The following is a 26,862-nucleotide window of genomic DNA, read 5'->3' on the forward strand; positions in this document are numbered from 1 at the left end:
ATGGGGCTAACGTGGGCCAGATTCCAGTAAATTGGGGTGGAACGGTGCATAATAAGTGAAGTGAAGGAAGTGCTGAGAATGGAAGGGCATGGTGGTAATATTGTGTGGAGCGGGAGAAACTGAGGCCATAGTAGGCACAGTGTCGTGAACAGTACTGACTGCTGAGCAGAGTGGGGGGAAGGGAGACAATGAGGGGCAGTGTAAGTGGAAATGGAGGTAACCAAATGGTATAGCATGATTAAAAACAGTGGAGTGGGACAGTATTTAAGGAATGTGGGGGAATGTGGGCTGATCATGAAGCCCAGGGCCTGAGTCCTGTCTGTGCTCTGCATCTCTGGCCCCTCTCTTCCTGCATCTCTTTCTGACATCTCAGGGTTTCTCCCTGGTTTTGCCTCCTCCCTTCTCTGTGTATAGGTCAGTATCTTTCTTTTTCATTGTGTGCCTGTCTCTAATAAGGGTAGCACTGGGAAAGATGTTGAGGTGTCCAGCCCTCTGGCTGTGTGTTCCAGAATCTACCATGTAGCTATTTCTTCATAGAGCCCAGAGTTCCAGAATGCCGCTAGTTCTAAACAGGGCAGGGTGAGTCTAGAGCAAAGAGTTGGGCAGGAGGGCCTATGGGTGTTATAATGCAGGCCTGGGTCACCATGGTGGTGACCCTGGCCACGCTGACAGTTGCCCCTGTGGATGCCAAAATCTATGAACGCTGTGAACTGGCAATGAAGCTGGAGAAGGCGGGCCTCAACGGCTTCAAGGGCTACAGCATTGAAGACTGTGAGACTCCAGCTGCCCCAAGTCCCACACACACCCCCAAGCCACCCATCACACTCAGACCCAGGCCCCCCTTGTCACTTATCATCTCCCTGGGCCAGGGCACCATCCTCTCGGTCATCCCCAGACTGACTTCTCTCATGTCCTTACCATCACTGCCTTCACAACCATCACCCTCATCTCTACCATCAATACCATCGCTACCATCAAAATCATGACAAGTACTATCACTATCACCACTGCCATCACTGAGATCTCACCAGAATCACCAACATCATCACCACCACCAAATCAGGATCATCACCCCCACAACTGAGATGACAACCATCCCCGCCCCCTCCCCCTTGTCCTGCCATCCCCTTGTCCCAGGACCCATGCCTACCCGCTACCTACCCCCTCCCTGTCCCAGGGCTGTGCATGGCACACTATGAGAGTGGCTTTGACACCTCCTTCGTGGACCACAATCCCGACGGCAGCAGTGAATATGGCATTTTCCAGCTGAACTCCGCCTGGTGGTGTAACAATGGTGTTACACCCACCCAGAACCTCTGTCACATGGAGTGTCGTGGTGAGGCAGCACTGGGGACACCCTGAAGCCCTGCCTGGCCCCACTGCCCAACACACAGAGTGCAAGGTTGCCTAAGCCATAATCTCCGGTAACAAGCAGAAAAATGATAGGGAAAGGAACAGACTTGCCTGGGCTGTTAGAGACACCATCCTGTATCTTTACTGACTACACTGAGATGTTGTCCAGGTCAGGAGGGCTCAGAGCTCCTGGACCTCACTGAGAATGGAGGCTGCAGTTTTCTGGGACTCAGAAAACAGGAAACTTGGCTCCATGCAGAATGGAGGGGGAGATTGTCCTGATTTGGGGCTGAGGTTGTTCAGGCTCTGAGGGAAGAAACATGTATCTGGCTGTAGGAACAGAAATAAAGTGTATCTGTGCAGAAAGGAGAGAGCTTTCCAGACAAGAGTGTGGTGTTATTGCAGACAAAATTTAATAGCAGTAGTTGTTCAGGGTTGGCCAAAATGGTGCTGGAGGTTGTCTGAGACAGACCAAAATGGGAACTGAGGTTACTGGGGTCTAGACCAAATGGAGGTTGAGGTTGTCCAAGTCCTGCTACAATAACAGAAGAGGTTACCCAGGATTGGTCAGCTTGAAGGTTGAGGTTGTCCAGGACTAGCCACCACAGAGGTTGAAGCTGTCTAGGACAAGGTAACATGAATAGTACAGTTTCTCAAGACTGGCTAAAATGGGTTAAGGTTGTTCACTTTGACGACTTTGTGTGTTTCACTTCACATGGAAGTTGAGGAGGGATCAGCTCCAATGGAAGCTGAGGTCCTAGAATGGTCAACATGGAGGTTGGAATTATTTATAACTAGTCAAAATGGCAATTGACCTTGTCTGAGGAAAGCATCCTCATCCTATGGACCGACAGGAAAGTGGCTTCTCCAGCCCAGCCGTCCGTGCTGCAGACCGTCTGCCCCTACTGCCTATGTCCTCCGGTCCTGCCCATTACTCCTGCCAAAAGGACATCTGGACACTTCGAATTTTTCCATAAAACTTGATCATTGGATCATTAAATCTTTAGAACTGTTAGGAACCAAGGGCCTCCCTTCAGTAGACTTTTCCCTGATTCCAACTACCTTAAGTTTGCTCAGATTTGTGGGTGGCTTCATCCCCTCGACTAAACATTTAGTCCTTTGTTAGGATGACATCACAGAAGCACTGAAATCAACAGTCCAATAAAATACAAACTTGCCGTGAAAAAAAAAAAGGCAATTGAGGTTGTCCAGGACTGGTCACCATGGTGGTTAAGATCATTAACCAGTCAGAAGGGCAGTGAAGGTCACCCTGGTTGAGCAGTTGGGATCATCAAGAACCAAACACAATAATGACTGAGGTTGACTGGAACTAGACAGCATGCAGATGGAGGTCATTTGTAACCAAAGTGGCAGTTGAAGTTATCTAGGAACTAACAACATAATGTTTGAAGTCAGCAAGACTGAATTCACAACCAGCTGACAAGTGAATCCAAGGTCATCCAGAATCAGCCAATGTAGTAGTTGAAGTTATTCAGGCTCCAAGGAATACAGAACCCCTGGGCCAGCCATATACTGTCACCCTGTCCCCAAAGCACCAGATCACTATGTCTCTTTCTTCCTTCCTCCCTAGACCTGCTCAACCGCCATATTCTGGATGATATCTTGTGTGCCAGGCAGGTGGCATCATCAAAGAATGGTATGACTGCCTGGTAAGTTCATGGGGGTGGCTTGGGCCCTGGGCAGCTGGGATAATGGCACTGCCACCCCATCAGCCTATCCACTTCATCCTCCCATCCTCCCTCCCTTCATTTCCCAGGGATTCTTGGACCCGGCACTGTTCTGGCCATTATTTATCTGAATGGCTCAAGGGATGCAATATGCATGCCAAATCTGACTCAAAGAAAATTAATTCATGACTCAGTTTCCCAGAGATAGAGATTTCCTGGATTTAATAAAGGATGCTATCTATAAATAATGCAAGAGACCTCTGATGCCTAACTCTTCATTTTCCCAATGCCTGGAGGTATCCCCATTCAATCACTTCCTCCATACATTCAGAGTTCTAATCAGAGACACCAGATAACTCAGGGTGTAAGTAAGAGCGCAGCTTCTCCTGGGTTCAAATATCATCTCTACCACTTATGAGCTGTGTTGTGTTGGGCAAGGCATTTAATTTCTCTGTGCCTCAGTTTCCTCATTGGCAAAATGAGGATGATAATGATAGCAACTATTTCATAGGATCATTGGGAGAATCAAATTAATGAGTGTTCAGCAAGCACATAAAGTGCTTGGTACACAAGGCAGGTATAGGTCTGGAAACAGAAGGGCAGGATGAGTGTCTGTGAAAATTGGCTTTCCTTAAAAAGCATCACTTTCAGAAGTCACTACAGGGTCTTTAATTAAGGTCTTCCCCAGGGAAAATAATATTGGTTTCAGCTTACACTGGAGGCTCAGTGGGAATTAAAGTGTTCACATTCTCCCACATCCTCCCACACTTTCCCATTCTAACATTCTGCACACCCCCTCAGCCCCACCCCGCCACTCCCTCTTTCACCATGAGTATCCTAAATTTCAAATGACAGGGTGGGAATTTAGGCCAGGAATTCAATATATACACAGGGTAGTAATTTCTTTTCACGAATGCCTGGATTTTGATGTGTCTTGGGCAGAGAATTTAGGATTTTAAACTTGCCACTCTTTCTCTTTGTACCAGCCCCATCAGAAGCCGCCATCCCCGTGAGGAAGCAGTCCCCTCACGTCTTTTGTACTTTTTGGTTGGGGGTGGATATTCACCCACCTAAAGCCTTGTTTTCAGTGTTTGTTTCCTCCAAGGTAAGCACAGGTGATCATTAAAGCACATATCCACCAGTGTAAGAATGACCGAGCCTCCTTCCTAAAATGCCAATTTGATTTCTGCCTTCAGCCCCAACCAGCCTAGATGACCAAATTTCACATTTCCCTGGGGATCCATAAAGGGGGCCATCACTCTCGGTACCAATTTCAGTATTTATCAAAAGCAGCAAAAATAAACTCTGCTGAATTTAAGTAAATAAGTGGGTCTCCTAAAAGCCTATAGGTAGCTCATAGCATTTCTGGAAAGACTGCATGATCAAGCCCAGGAAGAGGAGAGGTATACACATAGACACAAAGCCAAAACTTTTTAATTTTATTTTTATTTTTAAAAAGATTTTATTTATTTATTCATGAGAGACAGAGAGAGGGAGAGAGGGGGGCAGAGACACAAGCAGAGGGAGAAGCAGGCTCCATGCAGGGAGCCTGATGTGGGATTCAATCCCAGGACTCCAGGATCAGGCCCTGGGCCAAAGGCAGGTGTTAAACCACTGAGCCACCCAGGGATCCCACAAAGCCAAAATCTTGACTGTAGAACAGGCTAGAGCAGAAATACTGGCAGTATCAACTGCTGCTACTTCTGGAAACTGGTGCCCTAGTGGTGTTTTCTTCACATCGTTCCAATTATGCACCCTTTCTAATAATGTCTAACATTTATATTTATAGTCATTTTTCCTTTAGGGATTATCTTTATTTTTTTAAGATTTTATTTATTTATTCATGAGAGACAGAGAGAGAGAGAGAGAGGCAGAGACACAGGCAGAGGGAGAAGCAGGCTCCATGCAGGGAGCCTGATGTGGGACTCAATCCCGGGACTCCAGGATCACGCCCTGGGCCGAAGGCAGGTGCTAAACTGCTGAGCCACCCAGGGATCCCCATTATCTTTATTTTTTAAAAATATGTATTTATTTATTTATTTATTTATTTATTTATTTGACAGAGAGAGAGAGAAAATATGCACAAGTAGAGCAGAAGGCAGAGGGAGAGGGAGAAGCAGACTCCCCATTGGGCAGGGAGTCCCATGCAGGCTCCATCCCAGGACCTGAGCAGAAGGCAGATGCTTAATTGACTGAGCCACCCCGGCACCCCTAGTAATTATCTTTAAATCTGTAGCTTTATATCAATTGGCAAACTCTTTTTTTCTTGTGGATGGCACTTATTCCCCATCATGAGAGCCATCAAAATATCTAAACAGATTTTGTTACTTTTTTTCTATTGAGAGTTTGGTGTTAAATCTGGACTATTTCCCTCCCCAGAGGACTATGTTTATTGAAGTTAATTAAATTGGGTTTCTCTCGATACCTGTGCCCAAATTTATAGCAAGGCTTGGCTTCCAGCTAAAGCTTCTCATTATATTCAAGGCCCCAAAGACTGAAGACATGAACCACCTCTCTGATGTAAAATAGTCATTCAACACACACCCATGGTAGCCAAGTACAGAGGCCATGATTTTTGCATCAAGACCTTGGCTCATGCTACTCCTTCCTCTTGGAATGTTCTTACCCCTAGTATGGCTGGCACCTCATTTTCAGGTCTAAGCTCAAATGGCACCTTCTCAGAAAAGCCTTCCCCCACCATGTTAGCTAAAGCAGGATCCCTCACCCTGCCTTTTTCTTTTCCTTTGACTCTATAAAGGATTTCCCATTTTCATTTCTTTCACAAAGTTTCTTTTCTCTCTGAGGTCTTTAACTCACAATGAGCTTTTACTATGGAAGAAAGTTTTTCTCATATTCAAGAGAGGTCTGGGGCACCTGGGTGGCTCAGTGGTTGAGAGTCTGCCTTTGGCTCAGGGTGTGATCCCAGGGGCCTGGGATTGATCCTGTGGGGAGCCTGCTTCTCCCTCTATGTCTCTGCCTCTCTCTGTGTATCTCTCATGAATAAATAAATAAAAATCTTTAAAAGAGAAGGGAGAGAGAGAGAGAGAGAGAGAGAGAGAGAGAGAGAGAGAGAGAAAGTCAAAGGGTTTTTCTCCTGTGTGGGTTCTCTAACATATAGTGAGTTTTGACTTCGTCCTGAAGGCTCTACTACACTTCTCAGACATAGAGGGCTTCTCTCTTATATGAGTTTTTTTTATGTATAATTAAATATGATTTCTGGGAGAAAGCTTTCTCACATATATTATACCCATAGGGCTTCTCTCCTGTGTGAACTCTCTGATGAATAATGAGATGTGATTTCTGTAACAAAGCTTTATCACATTCATTGCATTCACACATTCATTGCGTTCACAGGATTTCTCAAGTTTTTCTTCTATATGAGCTCTCTGATGTAACATGAAATAGGACTTCCAGGAGAAGACCTTTCCATATCCATCAGTTTTTTTCCTGAATGGATTCTTTGATGTACATTAAGAGTCACCTTGGGGCACCTGGATGGCTCAGCTGGTTAAGCATCTGCCTTCAGTTCAGGTCATGATCTCAGGGTCCTGGGATCTAGCTCCCTGCCCCTGGCCCATCAGACTCCCTGTGCACTGAGCAGGGAATCTGCTTCTCCCTCTCCCTCTGCCCCCTCCCAACTCTCTCTCTCTCTCTCTCAAATAAATAAAATCTTTTTAAAAATTTAAAAAGGGGTGCCTGAGTGGTTCAGTCAGTTAAGTGTCTGCCTTCACCTCAGGTCCTGATCTCAGGGTCCTGGGATGGAGCCCCATGTCAGGCTCTCTGCTCAGTGGGGAGTCTGCTTCTGCCTCTCCCTCTGCCCCTCCCCCCACTCGCTCACACTTGCTCGTTCTCTTTCTCAAATAAATAAAATCTTTAAGAAAAAAAGAAAAAATAAAACAAAAAAGTTTTCTTTTAAAGATTTTATTTTTTTATTCATGAGAGACACAGAAAGAGAGGCAGAGACACAGGCAGAGGGAAAAGCAGGCTCCACGTAGGAAGCCCGATGTGGTACTCAATCCCAGTACTCCCAGATCACGCCCTGAGACAAGGCAGAGGCCCAACTGCTGAGCCACCCAGGTGTCCCAGAAAACAAAAAAGTTTACAAATAAATCAAAGTATTGACAACAGAGTAATGAGGAAAATACCAAATAAATAACAAAACATCTCTTTCCACCAAAAATAAATAAATAAAATAAAATAAAATAAAATAAAATAAAATAAAAACATGACAGATTAGAAAGGGTATTTTCACTCAGTAGCGGGGAGTATAAACTTGCATGAACTTTTTCAAAGGCAGTTTGGCAAGGTCTATGAAAGTTCAAAATGGGGGGCACCTGGGTGGCTCAGTGGTTGAACATCTGCCTTTGGCTCAGGTCCTAATCCCGGGATCCTGGGATCACGTCCCACATCAGGCTCCCCCAGGGAGCCTGCTTCTCCCTCAGCCTATGTCTCTGCCTCTCTCTATATATGTCTCTCATGAATAAATAAATAAATTTTTTTTAAAAAAGTTCAAAACATGCCCATCTTTTGAACCAGAAATTCTAGAAACGCTCAGCACAGTACAACAAGACAGGACATGAAAGATTATTGCCTTGCCATGCAACATGACACAGGCATACAAGACAAAAAAATGTGCAGCTGTTAAAAATCTCTGTCTTAGCAGTGAAATATCTTCTATCAACAAGTATTCATGGAGTAGGGACTATCCCAGCTATGCCAGTAACCAGCTCTGTAACCCCACGCCACTTGCTTATCTACTGTGGAACTCAAGTTTTCTCATCTGTAAGATGCGGATATTAAAGGTACCCACTTCTCCCACTTCTCAGGATACTTGTGAGGACTAGGGTGGTCATGTGTATAAAGTACTTAGTATAGTGCCAGGCCCAGTGCAGTCTCTTTAGGTGTTAGCTGCTGTTCCTGCCACTAATATTCTCATCATCATCTGTATTATCATTATCATTATCATTATCATTACTCCTACCACCTTCATCAATGTTACTATGTGAAGGGAAAACAGTGAGTTGCAAAACAGTTTGTGTATTATGAGCAAATGTTAGCAAAGGAAGGTTTATATCAACTCTATACTTTTATGTGTATGTAAATATAAAGAAGGAGGGACAGAGAGGTGTCCAGAGATGGCAATTAAATTCACCATAGAATTGGTTATCTGGAATGAGCAATGATACGAAATCCTGAGATACTTTCTCTTTTTATATTGTACATTCTTAAAAGAGTTTGAGGTTTCGGTGCCACTTCTATTGCCGCGAGGGGGAAAAATGACAAAATAATATAGACATTTTTAAAAAGGGCATAGGGGAGGGGTGCCTGGGTGGCTCAGTGGGTTAAGCATCTGCCTTCAGCTCAGGTCATGATCCCGGGATCCTGGGATCAAGTCCCGCATCAGTCTCCCAGCTCAGTAGAGAGTCTGCTTCTTCCTCTCCTTTCTGCTCCCTACCTCGTACTCGCTCTCTCTCAAATGAATAAATAAAATATTTTTAAAAAACAAATAAGGAAACCAAGGCACAGAGAAATTGGAGACTGCCTAATAGACTTAGGCAGCTATTATGAACATTTTGGCCCAGAGTCCATGCTCTTAACCAACACACATTACCCTTCCTTTGCTTCTAAGTGTTTTCACACAGGTCAGGGAGAGGGGAGCAAATAAGAACTCACCTGGAAATTAGTCATGTCTGCCTTGTGAAGAGAGGGCAGTGGCCTAGAAAAGCAAAGCTATTGAGAGAGGGGGGAAAGGAAAGAGAAGAGTTTGTAACAGCATGGGAAAATGGAAAGTTCACCAAATCATCAGGCTGGCAATCCATAAATGCCAGCTGGTAAAATGGCCATGCTGTAGCCAAGAAAAACGGGAAAGAACATTCGTTTGCCTCACAGAGCCCCATCATTCAACAACTCCGCTCTGTTATGCACCTCCAGACCTCCCAACACTCCCCCTCACCCATCACTGGCTCTAGACACTCCCTATCGCCCCAAATACCCCCATTATTCACCCCACAGCCCCCATGACTCACTTCACAGATCCCCCGTCACTGACTCCAAGGACCTCCCATCACACCCCAACACCCCAGAGACCCCACCTCCACAGCCCCCGTCGCTCACCTTAGAGGCTCCCCATCACGTACTTCCCCAGACTCCCAAGGCCCATCTCAGAGCCCCCTCCAAGTACTCACCTGGCAAGTTCGCGTCTTTGCAACGTCCACACTGGCCGGTGCCGCTGCAGCCGCAGACCAGCCCCGTCTCCCCGCCGCTCCCAGTGAACCCTCCGCCCTCCATCCCCTACTCTTCCTGTTTTCCACCCGGATTCCGGCGGCGCCTGCCTGGAGCTTCACAAATCAGTCCCAAGTTCCTGGGACGAGCCCTGTCTCGGTGTTTTACCCCACCGTCGAGGGGCTGGGGCTCTGCCTCCGCGAGCGCATTTGGCCTCGCCCGAGCGGTCAGTGCCAGCGGCCAGTGCCGTCGCCGCGCGTTTGCGGTTCTGCAACTGCGTGGACCACACGGCGGGGAGGCGGGGGAGGGGGATGGCCGCGCCCCTAAACTGATTTGTCACGGAGCAGGCATCTTTCAAAAGTTCCAGTTCCGTACAGCGGAGGTCTGCGCCTCGGAAAGTTCAGAAGACAGGGGATTTCGGGAGGACTTTGAAAACTTGCCGGGAGTGAGGTCCTCGGCGCAAAGGCTAGTGGTGGGCGAGTTACGCGCGTAAAGGCGGGTTTAATGGGAGCTGGTGTGGACAAACTAGGGCTCAGGACAAGACCACCCCCTCCGCGGGAAGATACCGCGGCAGAGTTGGGGCTGGGGGGACCGGGAAGAGCACAGATAGCCCCGGGAACCATGAGTGGGAAGAAAGGAGGCAAACCGGGAGTGAGCCCTTCCTCTACAGATCGGTACCCCTGGGAGAGGGGGAGAAAGTGGAGGGGTCGTAGACCTTGCAAGAAAGTAACACTGGGGGGCGCCTGAGGGGCTCAGCGAGTTAAGTGTCTCCCTTCGGCTAAGGTGTGATCCCAGCATCCTGGGATGGAGAACCCTGCTCCGCGGGGATCCTGCGTCTCCCTCTCTGTCTCTCTCTCCCTGCCACCATCCTGCTTGTGTTCTCTCTCTCTGTCAAATAAATAAAATCTTGAAAACAAAAGTAACACCGGGGAGAGGGGAGAGGGAGAACCGGGGAGCAACAGTCCTAATAGATACTATTGGGCTAGCCGTCCTCTGTGGGAGATTCCAGAAGTGCAGATGGAAGAAATTGCGTCCTGGGAGGATGAGATGTGTGAAGTGACCAAGGAGAGTCAGAGACAGAAGCCTGGGGGGATTGGGGCGACTTGGACCTAGATAAGAATCCAAACCTGACGGTAATCTGCCAGGCACACATTCCATCCCTCCTTCTAGGAATCTGCCCCCAGAAAGTTGTGTTGTGGGAGGGTCGAGATGCCAAGTCAGAGTCCGATAGCGCCTCCCCGCACCCCCCCGCCCCCGTTCCAGGCCTGCAGGTCTCAGTTACCTGTGGAGGAGCAAAGGGGACACAGTGCTTGGGTGTCTTAAACACTCTACCCTATTAATCACTCTACCACTTAGTCGTGTGAAAGGTAAAATGCACAGGCTAATTAAGGAGATGATTTTTTTTTTCAGGCTATTGCAGTGGGGGAAACTCGTTAATGAGGAACATCTCAAAGGCAAGAAAAGGGACCTGGGGTTTCAGAAAGTGTTAAATAACAAAATTTAACCAAGTAAATTTGAAGATCTAATTGGTTTTGTTAAATGGTTCATAAATCCAGCAGCACCTCACCTAGCAAGTGGAGAGGTGCTCTAAGGAGTTGTAAAAAAGGCAGGTTTGCACAGAAGATGGGTGGAGGCAAGAAAGTTACTAGCCAAAGAAAAGGATTGTACCAAACCAAGCCTCACTCTAGAGGGAAAAGCAAGGTGTCTTATCATGCAGATTATCTCATCTTTCTTGGAAAGGAGGGTGGAAAGGGCCCAAGTGGCAGATTCATTGGTATGGATTGAAAAATCCCTTGCTGTCTGGTTAAGACTATACTTCTGCAGGAGATTGAAGCTGCAATTAGATTATGTCTTGGGGGAATAAAAAAATATAGATTTCAAGGGGTATATTCACCCCAATGTTTATAGCAGCATTATCAACAATAGTTAAACTATGGAAATAGCCCAAATGTCTATCAACTGATGAATGGATAAAGATGTGGTATATATACAAACATGTACTATTACTTGCCCATCATAAAGAATGAAATCTTGCCATTTGCAATGATGTGGATGGAGCTAGAGGGTATTATGCTAAGTGAAATATGTCAGAGAAAGACAAATATTATATGATCTCCCTCATATGTGGAATTTAAGAAAGAAAACAGATGAACATAGGAGAAAAGAAGAGAGGGAAACAAGACATAAGTGACTCTTAATAGAGAACAAATAGGGTTGATGGAGGGAGGTGGGTGGAGGATGAGCTAGATGGGTAATGGGAATTAGGGAGGGCATTTGTTGTGATGAGCACCAGGTGTTGTATGCAAGTGATAATTCACTGAATTCTACTCCAGAAACCAATATTGAAGTGTATGCTAACTAACAAAATTTAAATAATAATTTAAAAGATTATGTTTTTGGGAATATATTTGAGAACTTGGTCTAAGTGACACCATTTTGAGCCTGTGGGTTGTTTTGTTTTTGTTTTTGTTTTAACAAGAGGCAGGTAAAAAAAAAAGTCATCCTTGAGTCATGAACAACAGAGATGGGTCTTATCTTGGAATATGCAAAAGTATTGGGAATTGCTATGGACTGAATTGTATACCCCTCAAAATTCATATGTTTCAACAAAATGTCCCCAAAATGATGACATTTGGAGATGGGACCTTTGGGAGGTTAATTAGGTTAGATGAGATCATACAGGGGACCCAGATTGGATGGGTTAGCATCCTTAGAAGAGACACCTCTGCCACACGAAGAAGAGGTCATGTGAGGACACATTGAGGAGGTGGCTCTCTGCAAGCCTGGAAGAGAGTTCTCCTCAGGAACCAAATCAGCTGGTGCCTAGATTTTGGACTTCCCAGCTTCCGGAACTGTGAGACATTATTTTCTGTTGTTTAAGCCCCCCAGTCTATGGTATTTTGTTATGGCAGCCTGAGCTTACTAATACTGGGAAACTTGTAGTTCTCTATTTCCTGGAACACAAACATGTGGCGGTATTTCTTCTCTATCGGTGCTTTCTGGAAGAACAGGACTCATTCATATATAAAGTCTGACTCTGCCAGGCCCCTCCAGTCCAGCTCACCTTTGCCCCTCATGGCTCCCATTCCTTCCTACTCTACCAATCATTTAAATCTATGTCATCCCACTGTGCCCCAGATTTCCTCATTCAGTCCCACTGTTTATTCACTTCCATCCACTCTGCTTCATAGCCACCATTCACGCATACTGTACCCCATATTAATACCTTTTTTTAAAAAGGTCTCACATATCTATTATTGAAACAACCTGCAAATGCAGAAGTACAGAAAAATCATTTTCCCAATTAAACATGTCCAGCTGTCCAGGAGTGATGTTTTCAGCTTGATAGGGTGAGATGCTAGTGACCTTGAAACAGCGTAAACAGAGGATCCCTGGGTGGCTCAGCGGTTTAGCACCTCCCTTCAGCCCAGGGCATATGATCCTGGAGTCCCAGGATCGAGTCCCAGGATCGAGTCCCAGGATCGAGTCCCGCATCGAGCTCCCTGCATGGGGCCTGCTTCTCCCTCTGCCTGTGTCTCTGCTTCTCTCTCTCTCTCTCTCTCTCGCTCTGTCTCTCATGAATAAATAAATGAAATCTTAAAAAAAAAGAAACAGCATGAATATGTGTGCAATCTCATGTACAATTCCTTACACACCTACCTTGGTTCTTCCCTGATGTCTCCTCTTGGAGTTGCACCTGGTTTTATCACCAGTTTTCATTCAAACCCATTGAGGAATAAGATGATTCTGCTTACATTTCTTGGTCAAGAATCATTTGATCTTGAAAGTCTCATGAAAAGACATGACGAGGAACAAAATCAATCATGCACACCACAATAGCAAAGAAAGGGAGAGAGAATTAACACCTTTTTTATTGTGGTAAAATACATATAACATGAAATTTATTATTTTAACCATTTTAAAGTATACGATTCAGTGTCATTTAGTACATTCCTGGTGGTGTGCAACCATCACCACTATCTAGTTGCAGACTATTTTCATCACCCCAAGATGAAACTCTGTACCCATAAAGCAGTCATTCCCTATTCCTCCACCACTGTCACCCTCAGCCCCTGCTTCACAGTAATCTGTTTTCTGTCTATGGATTTGCCTATTCAGGATATTTCATATAAATAGAATCATACACTACATGGCTTTTGTGTCTGGCTTCCTTCACTGAGCATAGTGTCTTCAGGATACATCCATGTGGTGTCATGTATCAGTATTCATTCCCTTTTTAAATACTCTATTGTAGAGATATACCACATTTGGTTTATCCATTCACTGATTGGTAGACATTTGGGTTGTTTCTATCTTCTAGCTATTGTGAACACTGCTGCTATGACCATTTGTGTATAAATTTTTGTTTGAACACCTGTTTTTTAAAAAATATTTATTTATTCATAAGAGACACACACACACACAGAGGCAGAGACACAGGCATAGGGAGAAGCAGGCTCCATGCAGGGAGCCCAAAGCAGGACCCTATCCTGGGTCTCCAGGAACACGCCCTGGGCCAAAGGCAGGTGCCAAACCGCTGAGCCACCCAGGCATCCCAGAACACCTGTTTTTAATTTTATTGTGTATATACCCAGGAGTGGGATTGCTGGACCATATGGTATTTCTATGTTTAACTACTTAAGGAACTACCAAACTGTTTTTCACTATGGCTACACTATTTTACATTCCCACCAGCAATGTAGGAGGGTTCCAATTTCTCCACATCTTGCCCAACAGCTGTCATTTTCTGGTTTTTTTTTTTTATAGCCATCCCAGTAGGTATGAAGTGGTATCTCATTGTGGTTTTGATTTGCATTTCCCTGATGACTAATGATGGTGAGAATCCTTTCATGTGTTTATGGACCAGGTGTATATCTTCTTTGGAGAAATGTCCTTTCAAATCCTTTGCCCATTAAAAAAAATTAACTAACAAAAAAAAAAATTAACTAGGCTCCATGCTCAACATGAGGCTTGAATTCACGACCCTGAGATTGAGAGTCATCTGTTCCACCAACTTAACCAGCCAGGCACTGTTGCCCATTTTTAAAATGGATTTTTGTCTTTTTGTTGTTAAGTTGTAAGAGTTCTTTATATATTTTGGATACCAAACCCTTATCAGATATATGATTAGTAATACCTTCTCCCATTCTCTAAGTTGTCTTTTTACTCTCCTGATAATGTCCTTTGATGCACAGAAGTTTTCGATTTTGATGAAGTCCAGTTTACGTATTGTTTCTTTGTTGCTGATGGTTGGTGTCATATCTCAGAAACCATTGCCAAACCCAAAGTCATTAAGGCCCTATGTTTTTGTCAAAGAATTTTATACTTTTGTTCTTATATTTAGGTCTTTGATACATTTTGAGTTAATTTTTATATGTGATGTGAGGTCAGGATCCAAGTGCCTTCTTTTGTATGTGGATATCCAGTTGTCCTAGCACATTGTTGAAGAGACTATCCTTTCCTCCATTTAATTGTCTTGACACACTTGTTGAAATCAATTGACCATACATGGATGGGTTTGTTTCTGGACTTTCAATTTTATTCCACTGAAATATATATGTCCATCCTTGTGCCAGTACCACACTGTTTCCATTGGAATTTTGATAGTGATTACATTAAATGTATACATTGCTTTGAGGAGTATTTGCCATCTCCACAATGTTAAGTTTTCCAATCCATGAACACTGGATGTCTTTCCATTATTTAAGCCTCCTTTCATTTCTTTTACTGATGTTTTGTACTTTTCAGTGCACAAGTCTTGAACCTGCTTAAATTTGCTCCTAAGTATTTTATTCTTTTTGATCCTATTATAAATAGAATTAATTTAATTTCTTTTTCAGATTGTTCATTACAAGTGTACAGAAATACAAGTATTTTTGTCTGTTTATCTTGTATTCTGCCACTCTGTTGAATTCAGTTATGAACTCAAATAGTTATTTGTGGATTCGCTAGGACTATATATATATATATATATATATATATATATATATATATATGAAATATTATCTGGGAATAGAAATAGTTTTACTTCCATTCCAATTTGAGTGCCTTTAATTTCTTTTTCTTGTCTGAAAATTGCTCTGGTGAGAACTCTGAGTACAATGTTTAATAAAATTGGCAGAAGTGGGCCTCCTTGTTCCTGATCTTAGGGAAATACTTTTGTTCTTTCACTATTGAGTATAATGTTAGCTATGAGTTTCTCATAAATACCTTTTATCAGGTTGAGGAAGTTCGTTTCTATTCCTAGTTTGTTGAGTGTTTTTATCATGAAAGGATGTTGGATTTTTGTCAAATTTTTTTCTGCATCAATGAGATGACATATTTTCATTAACATGTGGTCCAAGACATTTCCTAATGTGATTTTTTCCTGAGTTATTTACAAGTGTGTGACTTATTTTCAAACATTTGAGGATTTCCTAGTTATGTTATAGATATATAATTTAATTCCATTGTGGTCAGAGAACATATACTATAGATCCTCATCCTTTGAAGTTTGTTGGAACTTTTTTATAGATGAGCATAGGATCTATTTGGGTAAATTCTCTTTGTGCACCTGAAAAGAATGTGAATTCTTCAGTTGCTGGGTGTGGTGTTGTCTATGTACTAATTATATGAAATTCATTAATTGTGTTGTTCAAATCTTTTATATCAATTTTTTTCTGCTTATTATATCACTCAGAGAAGTACTTTAAAGTGCCTAACTATGTTGTGGATTTGCCTATCTCTCCTTTTAATTCTATTGAGTTTCACTTTATTTATTTTGAACCTATATGATTAAGTGATATAATAGGCAGAATAATGGACACCCAAAGATATCCTGCCCTAATTCTCAGAAACAAATAGGAGTTTCCATATACATGAATATGTTTTGTCATATTGACAAAAGGGATTTTACAGATGTAATTAAGATTATTAATCAGTTTATCTTAATGTAGAGACATTATCCTAGATTACCCATATGGGCCTAGTGTAATTACATGAGCCCTTAACAGCCGATGTTGGGGGGTGGAGGCAGGAAGATGGCAGCAGAGTAGGAGGACCCTAGGCTTGCCTCATCCCATAAACAAAACTAGAATAACCATCAGATCATCCTAAATACCCCAGAAACCAACCTGAAGGCTGACAAAACAAACTCCACAACTAAAGGGAGAGAAGAGGCCACCTTGAAAAAGGTAGGAAGTGTGTGGATTTAGTTTAGGGGACCAAACGGATGGATCACAGGCTTTGCAGAGGGAAGGGAGCCATGATCACTGAGAAGGCCAAGAGAAGAAGAACACACAGGGGAACACACAAGGAAATTTCCCCAAAGCCATTGGATTGGAAAACAAGAGGGGTTGAATTTCATGAGTTCTTGCAAGCAGTTACCAAAATTGAAACAGGAAAAAATAGAACATGTGAACAGAGCAATAACCAGCAAAGATATTGAATCAGTAATTTAAAAACTCCCAACAGAAATATCAGGGAGGGAAACAGAACATGAAAGACCCCTAACTCTAGGAAATGAACTAGGGGTGGTGGAAGGGGAGGTGGGCAGGGGGTGGGGGTGACTGTGTGATGGGCACTGAGAGGGACACTTGATGGGATGAGCACTGGGTGTTATTCTATATGTTGGCAAATTGAACACCAATAAAAAATAAATTTATAAAAAAATAAAAATAAAAACTCCCAACAAACAAAAGTCCAGGACCAGATGGCTTCACAGGCAAATTCTACTATTTTAAAAAGGATTGATACCTATTATTCTCAAACCATTCCAAAAAATAGAAAAGGAAGGAAAACTTCCAAATTCATTCTATGAAGCCAGCATTACCCTGATACTAAAACCAGATAAAGATACCATTAAAAAAGAGAACAGGCCACTATCCCTGATAAACATGGATGTAAAAATTCTTAATAAATTACTAATGCTAAGTGAAATAAGTCCGAGAAAGATAAATATAACATGATTTTACTCATATGTGGAATTTAAGAAACAAAACAAATGAGCAAAGGGAAAAGGAGAGAGAGGCAAACCAAGAAGCAATCTCTTAACTATAGTGAACAAACTGATAGTTATCAGAGGGAAGGTGGGGGGATACATAAAATAAGTGAAGAGGATTAAGGAGTGCACTTGTCCTGATGAGCACCAGGTGTTGTATGGAAGTGTTGAATCACTGTATTGTACACTTGAAACTAATGTAACACTGTATGTTAACTGACTGGAATTTAAATGAAAACTTGATAAAAGAACAGATGCTGGGAGGTGGGAAAGGAAGGCAGAAGGGAAAGTTAGAGATTTGGAGCACATAAAGAAGTTGATGTGCTATTGTAGGCTTAAGGATGGAGGGGGCCATGTGCAAAAGAACTGAATTCTGCCAACAAACTGGATGACTTTGAAAGTGGATTCTTTCCCCAAAGCCTCCAGAAAGGAAGGCAACCTTGCCAGCACCATAATTTCAACCTTATGAGACCCTAAGAAGAGAGCCCAGCTGAGCTGCATGTTGCTTGGAATTCTGCCCTATGGAGACTGTGAAGTAATAAATGGGTGTTATTTTAAGCTGCCAAGTTTGTGGTAATTTGTTAAAATAGCAACAAAAAATGAATGATACAGGTAGATTAAAAATTTAGAATTGTTAAATTTTCCCTTGACCTGACCCTTTTATTATTATGAAATTTCCCTCTTTATATCTAGCAGTACTTCTACTTTACAGCCTACTTGACTATTAGTATAGCTATAACAGCTTTCTATTATTGGTTTCATGGCATATCTTTCTCCACCCTTTTATGTTCGACTTTTTTATACCTCTTCATTCCTTTCTATAATTCTTGCTTCCATTTGGGATCAGATTAAATAACTCCCTTTAGTATTTCTAGTACTACAAGCCTACTGGTGATCAACTCTCTTAGGTTTCTTTGTATGTAAAAGGCTTTATTTCACCTGATTTTTTAAACAAATGGGATAGATTGGGTATAGAATTTTCGTTTGGCAGATTTATTTCCTTTCATCAGGGCAATAATTTGTCCACATATACTTTCCAATATAAAAGTACCTGCCACACTGGCCTCTGAACACTCTGTTCTTCCTTTTATGTCCTTTCTAAACAGGAATAGAAAATGATACAGTCCCTACTGAGATGTGCAGTTGAGACTTAATTCACAAGGCCTGGGCTTTCCAAACCTGACACCTTCCAAATGTCTTCAGGACTGGCACTTAATAAGCAGCTCCTGAGAGATAACCTCTGAATCCTTGGAACATCTTGCCTGATAAGATATGGTATGTCTTTGTATACCTAAGTCCTCAGGCCACACCAGATAATCTATGCTAACAATCTGATTTATGGAGAATGTACATTTTTATATGTCTGGGTGTTCAGACCACACTGTATTAGTTTGGCCCCTAGGGGGCTAGAGACTAAATAGCTGAGTCACATAAGTGCCCATTGCTTAAGACTGACCCCTAATAAAAACCCTGGACTCAAGGCTCCAGGGAGCTTCCCTGGTTGGCAATACTTTATACATGTTGTCATACATCATTGCTGGGAAAATTAAGTGCTGTCCATGTAACTCCATTGGGAGAAGAAACTGGAAGGTAGCACCTGGTTTCTCCTGGTCTCTGCCCTGTATACCTTTTTATTTTTTTAAGATTTTATTTATTTATTCATGAGAGACACAGAGAGAGAGAGAGAGGCAGAGACACAGGCAGAGGGAGAAGCAGGCTCCATGCAGGGAGCCTAACGTGGGACTCGATCCTGGGTCTCCAGGATCACACCCTGGGCTGAAGGCAGCACTAAACCGCTGAGCCACTTGGGCTGCCCTGTGCACTTTTTTCATTTGATTTTAATCTGTGTTCTTTTGCTATAATAAACCACAATCGTGCATACAATCACTTTTCTGAGTTCTATGAGTCTTTCCAGTGAGTCATTAAACCTAAGAGTGATCCTGGAGACCACATATTTGGCATCAGGAATGATGTTCACTAAAATGACCCTGGTTCACTGAAACATGGCAAAGGCATTGTTTGAGAAAAGGATGAGGTAGTGGGAGTTCATGAATCTTTGATGCCTGGATAGCTACCAAGTCACCCATGGTATAAAATGGCAGCTATACTGTGATCAGTTACTAGAGGTAAAAGTTACCAGTGGAATTCAGAAGTGACAGACCTAACTCCTGAGCAGTTGGGTCACTGAATGTATTAGGGTCCTCCAGAGAAACAGAACCAATTATATATTTTTTTAGATTTTGATTTATTATTGGTTCTTTTTAAGATTTTATTTATTTATTCATGAGACACACACACACACACACACACACTCACACACAGAGGCAGAGACATAGGCAGAGAGAGAAGCAGGCTCCATGTGGGGAGACCAATGTGGGACTTGATGCTGGGACTCCAGGATCACGCCCTGGGCCGAAGGCAGACTCTCAACTACTGGGCCATGGAGGCGTCTCTTATTATTGGTTCTATTCTATATTATATTATACACATTTACCAGTTTATTAAATACAAATCAATAGCCAGATGAAGAGATACATAGGGCAAGGTATGGGGGGAAAGAGTACCACTGTCCTAATGTCTCCATGTGTCCAGCAACCCATTATCTCTCTGAGTCCAGTCCTTTTGAATTTTTATGGAGGCTTCATTGCATAGTCATGATTGCCTAAGTCATTGGCTATTGGCTGATTCAACCTCCAGTCCCTCTCCTCTCCCCATAGGTCAAGAGGTGGGGCTGAAATTTTCAAACTTCTAATCACATGGTTGGTCCTCCCGGCAACAAGCTTACCAAGAGTGGGCCCAGGAGTCACCTTCATTAGTAACAAGACACCCATGTCACCTTTATGTTTCTGAAGCCCTCTTAGGAACTGTTGATGAAAACCAAGTATATCTGAGAAATATATTTTGGTCATCTGAATGACCAAATACATATTTCTTATCAATTACTATATCATAGATGCTAAGAAAATTAGAGTGATTCACAAAAGAATGGAGAAATAAAAAAGGGAGGGTCAAGGAACTTTAACAGGGTGGAAATCTTTAAACAGTTATTGAGAAATGGGATTAATAAAGCAGATATTAATGGAGCCAAAACCAAGGCCTTAATGCAGCTCTATTGGAGGTTGGGTGGACTGATGGGACCCTCTGCTGGTCCACCAACATTGACGTGCCCTAAACAAATCCACTCTATTCTCCCTAGTTTGGAGAAATTTTAAAAGCCAGAATGCAAAGGTAATGATGGGAAAACTGACCTTGAGTTACCATGGGTAATGGTTTGGCAAATTTATCAGGATATGGATTGATGAAGGAGCCACAGGGTCCCTGACAGATCCCTGGACTGGGGACTCAAGGCTATATGAACATGAGTAAGGCTATATGAACATGAGTGAGTAAAGTGGCCAGGGTAGGGAAAAGCTTTCTGGGATTCCTTGACATGGAATCCCATTGCACAGTTTTCCAAAACTTGTTGGTGAAGTCCTCACACCTATATTGGGAGAATATTGAGCTGTAGTAGTTGATGAAATTAAGATGAAAGTTTGGATGAAAATTGAAATGTCTTGGGGCACCTGAGTGGCTCAGTCAGTTAGGTGTCTGCCTTCAGCTTGGATCATGATCCCAGGGTCCTGGATCGAGCCCCATGTTGGGCTCCCTGCTCAGTCTGCTTCTCCCTCTCCCTCTGCCCTTTCCCCCCCCAACCTGTGCTCACTCTCTCACTCTCTCTCTCCTGTCTATCTCTCTCACTCTCTCTGTGGATGTGTGCTCTCTCGAATAAATAAAATCTTTAAAATAAGAGAAAATTGAAATGTGTAAATGGACTTGATGTGAAGTGGTTGCCATCTCCCTTACCTGAATGTGTTATTGGGATAAGTCTGACTGCAGAACACTTCTCCTACCTAGTATTGTAGGACAGAAGGCATGTAAATTTACCCTCCATTAACTGAACATGCTAAACAGGAACCTACAGAATTGCCAGAGCCCACACAGGTTCTTAATTAGAAACAGTATAGAATACCTGGTGGACAGAAGGTAATAGACTGGAACTTATGACAAAAGTCCATGAGTGCCACCCAGTGGCGATCACTAAGAATCTGGACCAGAAAATTTCCAGACACCAAATAATAGACACTGGTTGAGAAAAAATTACTAGCTTGCTATTAGGCATCAATTGAAACTGTCCCCATGACTGAAGGTCATACAATGATCTTGAAATATGAAATACCCATAATGTCTTGGGTAATGTCAGAGAAATGCTCCAAGAAAGAAGGCAGTGCCCAGAAGAGTTCCATAATAAAATGGAAATGGTTTACATAGGAACACACTCCCAGAGGAATGCAAGAAATCGTATTCATAAGCAGATAGACTCCTCTCCTGAGGGCTGATTTTGGAATCACCTGAGGCACTCCCAAATCCTATAGCTATGTGGATGGGTCCTATAAACAGCTCGAAATTGAACAACAAAAAGCTGCTTAGTCTACAGATGGCAGTTCCAAGGTAGACAGATGACACCCTGTGTGGAAGGCCACCACACTGCAACTGACTGATGTAAAAACGCTGGTGGAAGATGGTGAGAACAAATCAATTCAGTGGGCTGAATTGCATGCTGTTTTCCTTGCAGTGATGGAAGAAATAGCACAAGGATAAGAACCACTATATCTGAGTTTCTACTGAATAATGGGTAGTAGCCACTAGCTTGGCCATATGGTCAGGCAGATGGGCAATAGAAAATTGGATTATTAAAGGGGTCCCCATATGGGTCACAGTCCTGTGAAAATCACTAGTGGAATTTAAACGGTGCAGTAAAGTAGAACATGTCAATGCCCCTCAGAAGAACCCCTTTCCAGAAACCAAAGGAACTGGCAAGTGGATATCCTGGTGTGTTGGCTCGAGGCAGTCCTCTGGGTCTATGAAATGAGTGGATGTGGGATAGATGCAACAATATAGACATGAGCTAATCATTGACATATTCCTCCAGCACCCACTGAGACACAAAATGTCAATAAGAACTGTCCTGTCGAAGACAAGATGGAGACCTCAGATAACTATGGAGCAGATAGTCCTTTGGGGAAGGTCCCACACATAAACTGGCAAGTAGATTATGGCAGACTACTGCTGATAGCTCCGGGAGGCTGTCAACAGGTCTCTGTTTTTTAATTGAGATATAACTGACATATAACATCATGTAAGTTTAAAGTATACAGTGGTGTTGATTTGGTACATTTACATATTGTGATATGATTACCACTATAGCATTAGCTAATGCCTCTATCATATCACATAATTATTTCTTTTATAAATGGGTCTTGACAGGAATAGACACTGTGCCGGGCTTTGCATACTTGGTGGTAGCTGCAAATATTCAGAATACTATTTTTTAATTTTTATTTATTTTTTAAAGATTTTTATTTATTTATTCATGAGAGACACAGAGAGATAGAGGCACAGAGACATAGGCAGAGGGAGAAGCAGGCCCCATGAAGGAAGCCCGATGTGGGACTCAATCCCAGAACTCCAGGATCACACCCTGAGCCAAAGGCAGATGCTCAACTGCTGAGCTACCCAGCGTGCCCAGAATACTATTTTTTAAACTGGAATAGAAGATGCTATAGCAATTGGAACCCCTGTGTTACATTTTTTCAGACTGAAGAACACATTTTACAGCTCATAGTGTCTAACAATGGACAACGAGATATCACATCAAATGGATATATCATTTTGCATATCATCCTCAGAGTACTGGTTTGATAGAGAATTAGAACAGGCAATTGTGTAAAACAAGGGAGATAACGTCATGGAGAGTTGCCTTACACCCCTTCATGAACATATGCCTGCATTTAACATGATGGGCCAGAGGAGGGTCTCCACTAGATTCCTACAGTTTTCTGAGAGGTCTGAAGCTGAGGGTGGGGAAGATGCTGGTAATACAATACAATTCTTTCCCAATCTGACATCAATTTTCTTCTTCCCTCCCTGAAGCAGTCATCCTGAGACCCCAGCTACACCTGCAGATGCCAGAAGCAGGCATGATCCTTAAATGAGAGACTGTAACTATACTTCTAAACTTTATTCCAGCATTCCTAAGGACCTAATAGGATGGATTATGCCTTTGCCTGTTATATAAATGGGCCAAAGATGACCTCTGTGTATTGGTCCCTAGGTTGTTTATATCTTCACTGCAAGCTGAGACCAAATAGCCCAAAAGCCTGCTGGTGCCTAACTTAAATGTTTGCAAATCCAATTATCTTATAACCCAAACAAGCAGATTTTTCACCAATTAGAACCTACCTGCTTTGCACATCCCATGAAACTTCACCCTACATCTGCTGGCAATAGGTAAGGTAAGCCCTGGGCTATAAGAGACCCAAGTTGCCACTCCCCTTCAGAGCTCTCTGACCCAGAGACTCCCCACTTTGCTGCTGAATGGCATCACCTAGATACATAAGCTCCCTCTCTGATCCTCTATCCCCCAGCAGTTCCCTCGCCCTCTTGCCCTTCTTAGTGGCCCTTAACGTTAGCCTCTGTACAGACTCTCACGGTGAAGCACTTACCCTGCCTGCCAACCCTGTCCAAGTGTCACCCAATAAAGCTTGTGTGTGCTACCGCCACCTTGTGGTCATATAGTTTTCCTTGATCAGCCCCCACATACCTCAAACTCCTGCAAGTGGCAATGAGGAGGAAGAGAGGATCTCTGGAGATAATTAGGAAATAGAGATGGGGGCCACCCAGTCAGTAGGACAACCAACTGGCAAAAATCCTGGACAGCCTCTAATGGCTGGAACTCAAAATTTGAAATGCCACTGCTGCACTTTGGCATGACATTATTCTGTGCTGCATTACGTATTTTGCATCATCTCCCCATGCCTCATCACCTTAGCCAGGCAGTTATACCAGTATTTGAATGAATCCAAGCTATTGTAAGTGACTTTTGAGGTCAGAGGCACTGAGCTGCCTGAGGAAGGAAGTCAGCTCGCCTGCCTAGGTGCCCCATTAAACAGGGCGATGAAGAAGACCTGTAGGCCTGAAAAGAAAAGAGGGAGAAGTGCATGCCCCTGGACCAAGAGTGTGCTACCCCCACCCCATCACAGGCTATGGTGGGAGGAACTCCCTGTTACTGGCCAGTCACTCAGGGGTACTTTGAGAGGAGAGCTCATCCTCATCTCTGGGGACCACTATGACAGTTAAACAAGCTTATAAGGCAGAGACATCAGGCCAAGGCTGGTCTCCTAAGTGTGGCTTGAGGAAGCCCCTTTGCACACAGCCGCTGGCCTGACTCTGATCTGCTATTGCAGATCCCATTCTAGTCTCTCCCTGGAGAGGTGTCCAGACCCCCCTTGGGTTGAGGTGGCCAAATCATTAAAGTGACTAAAGACAAGGAAGTTTATATGCATGCTCCTTCCGAGACTCCTAAACTGGGGGCTGTCCCGCTGAACAGGGGCTCCAAACCAGGAGAGGTACACTAGGCCTTCCCCTTGGCAGCTTCTCATCAGGACAGGGCGACAAGATAGAGGGGAGAACCCAGGAGAAGAGGACTAGTGTCCTCTAGAGGAAGAGTCAGCACTATCCCACAGTGGTAGCAAAGAAAAGACTCTACCTTCTCCCCATTACCACCTGCAAGGTAATATAGACGAGAGACAAATGGGAAGGGTCAAGAAGGAGGGGCTGGTTTTCATTTGAAGGAGGAGACTCCTCTTCTTCCTCCTCCTCCTCCCTCTTCTCTCTCCCTATGCCCACACCCACCCTGCTCTTTCACTCAGATATCCACCTAATAGGGGCTGAAAGAAAAACAATTGGCTGCCATAGTACAGGATGGAAAAGTGGAGTCCCTGCTAAAGGATCCTGCACAATTGATAAGGAAGGTAGGAAGCCCCCAGAGGAGACTTTGGACCCCAGTCCACATATACCTTGTTGATGCAGATTTTTATGGCTTAGAGGACAACCCATCCTACATGAGGCTTTATTGCCACCTGAGCAGACTGTCAATAGAAAATGCTAGCTGAGGCCAAAGATCTCCTCCATCAGCTGGGAATGCTGGAGTGGGCTTATCAGGTAACAGATGGTGTGCTGCATGACTTGGCAAGTCAGAGGAGGCGAAATTGAATCCTGAGTCCACACAGTTGTTTCTCGGGGGCGGGGGGGCATGGGGGACTCCTGACAAATATGTCATCTTTACTGACAATGATAGCTAATGCTAAAACAATACAAGAAGCCATAGCTGCCCTGAATTTAATAGAAATTCATAAAAAACATAGAGCCAAGTGTTTAAGGCCACCTGACCTAAATCAAAATTACTATCAACAGTGAAGCCGCCCCTCTCCTGAGCCAAACAAATCACCTAAAGCCAGGCCTCTGCTTAAGCGTAAACCCTAAGAAAACAAGACAGGTTATACATTAGTCAGGATTCTCCAGAGAAACAGAACTAATAGGATGTACACATATAGAAAGAGGTTTATTATAAGAAATTGGCTCATGTGGTTAGAGACACTGGCAAGCCCCAAAATCTACAGTCCTCAAGCTAGAGCCCCAGGAGAGCCAACAGCATAGTTCCAGTCCAAAGACTTGCTGGCTCAAGGCCTAGGAAAAGCCAATGATTCAGTTTGAGTCCAAAAGCAGAAAAAATAAACCCACCACAACAAAGTCCCTGCTCAAGGCAGTCAGGCAGGAAGAAATTCCTTCCCACTCATGGGAGGGTCAGCCTTTTTATTCAAGCCTTTAACTGATTGCATGAGGGTCACTCACATTGGGGAGGACAATCTGCTTTACTCAATCTACTGATTCAAATATAATCTCATTCAGAAACACCCTCACAGACAACACCCAGATTAATGGTTGGCCATATACCTTGGCGCTCCATGGCCCAGTCCACTTCACACATAAACTTAACCATCACAGATTATATCGAACCCTGAGAGACAAGAGGGTCCCAAATTGGATGCTGTCTAACAAATAAGCCGAGTAATCACAATACTAGGATTAGGTTATTAGCTACAGCAGGCTTCCCCTTCAGAGGCAGCCTTACTTTCAGGACCTACCTCTTATCTCCATCGGTACCCAGGACAGCCCCCACATAGGGATCCAGCAGCCACAGAAGTGAGGAGCCTTCTAGAAGAAAATCACCCTTGTATCATAATAACTGTGATTTGGGGCTTCAAAAAAGAAGTATACTGGCTGGCTCTGTTGGACATGAGTGCTGAATCCTCCCTAATCCGAGGGAGCACTCATGCTTCAAAGGCACTATTCAAAGGAGGTGACCAGATAGGGAGGAGAATTAATTTTTTTAGAGCATGCATGTCTGCTTTTTAAAAAAGATTTTATTTATTTATTCAGAGAGACAGAGAGGCTCCCACAGGGAGCCTGATACGGGACTCGATCTTAGGACTTCAAGATCATGACCCTGGGATCAGATGCTCAACCACTGAGCCACCCAGGTGCTCTGGGAGATAATTAATTAAGGGGAAAATTACCAACTTAACTATTAAAATTGGCCCTGGGGGTGGGGGGCGGGAGAAAGAAATAAAAAATAAACTTGGCCCAGATTTGCTAAAAGATGTTTTTCTCCTGGTTGTTCCCTTGGAGACTATGCCTGTTCTGTTATTAGAATGGACCATCTCAGTCAGCAGATAACCTCAT

The 26,862-nt window shown here is 43.5% G+C and overlaps 2 protein-coding genes across 7 annotated transcripts in view; one reads left to right on the plus strand and one right to left on the minus strand.

The window, feature by feature from the left end:
• ZNF182 (zinc finger protein 182) overlaps window positions 1-9,521 on the minus strand; it is a 42,525-nt gene extending 33,004 nt beyond the window's left edge. Inside the window, exons 1-2 of one of the 2 annotated variants that reach the window (XM_035711768.2) lie at window positions 9,227-9,521; window positions 8,715-8,771 (exon numbers count right to left, since the gene is read on the minus strand). The gene's annotated coding sequence lies outside the window, so the exon portion shown is untranslated. The remainder of the gene's footprint in view (window positions 1-8,714; window positions 8,772-9,226) is intronic. The other variant, XM_035711771.2, reaches the window with a different exon arrangement.
• LOC112673262 (sperm acrosome-associated protein 5) lies at window positions 558-22,354 on the plus strand. 5 transcript variants are annotated; one of them, XR_003144714.3, is made up of 5 exons: window positions 558-771; window positions 1,178-1,336; window positions 2,945-3,023; window positions 18,348-18,516; window positions 22,211-22,354. XR_003144714.3 is itself a non-coding variant. In XM_025468956.3 (4 exons), the coding sequence occupies exons 1-4, from the start codon at window positions 615-617 to the stop codon at window positions 18,358-18,360; spliced, it is 408 nt and encodes a 135-aa protein (XP_025324741.1). In that variant the 5' UTR covers window positions 558-614; the 3' UTR covers window positions 18,361-18,758. The 5 variants fall into 5 exon arrangements, 4 of the variants coding, with proteins under 4 accessions (XP_025324741.1, XP_025324740.1, XP_025324739.1 ...); XM_025468956.3 differs by lacking the exon at window positions 22,211-22,354 and having other exon boundaries at window positions 18,348-18,758; XM_025468955.3 differs by lacking the exons at window positions 18,348-18,516; window positions 22,211-22,354 and adding an exon at window positions 4,028-4,199.
• Window positions 22,355-26,862: the final 4,508 nt, after the last annotated feature.

Source organism: Canis lupus, chromosome X (assembly GCF_003254725.2).
Source record: "Canis lupus dingo isolate Sandy chromosome X, ASM325472v2, whole genome shotgun sequence".
NCBI lineage: Eukaryota > Metazoa > Chordata > Mammalia > Carnivora > Canidae > Canis > Canis lupus.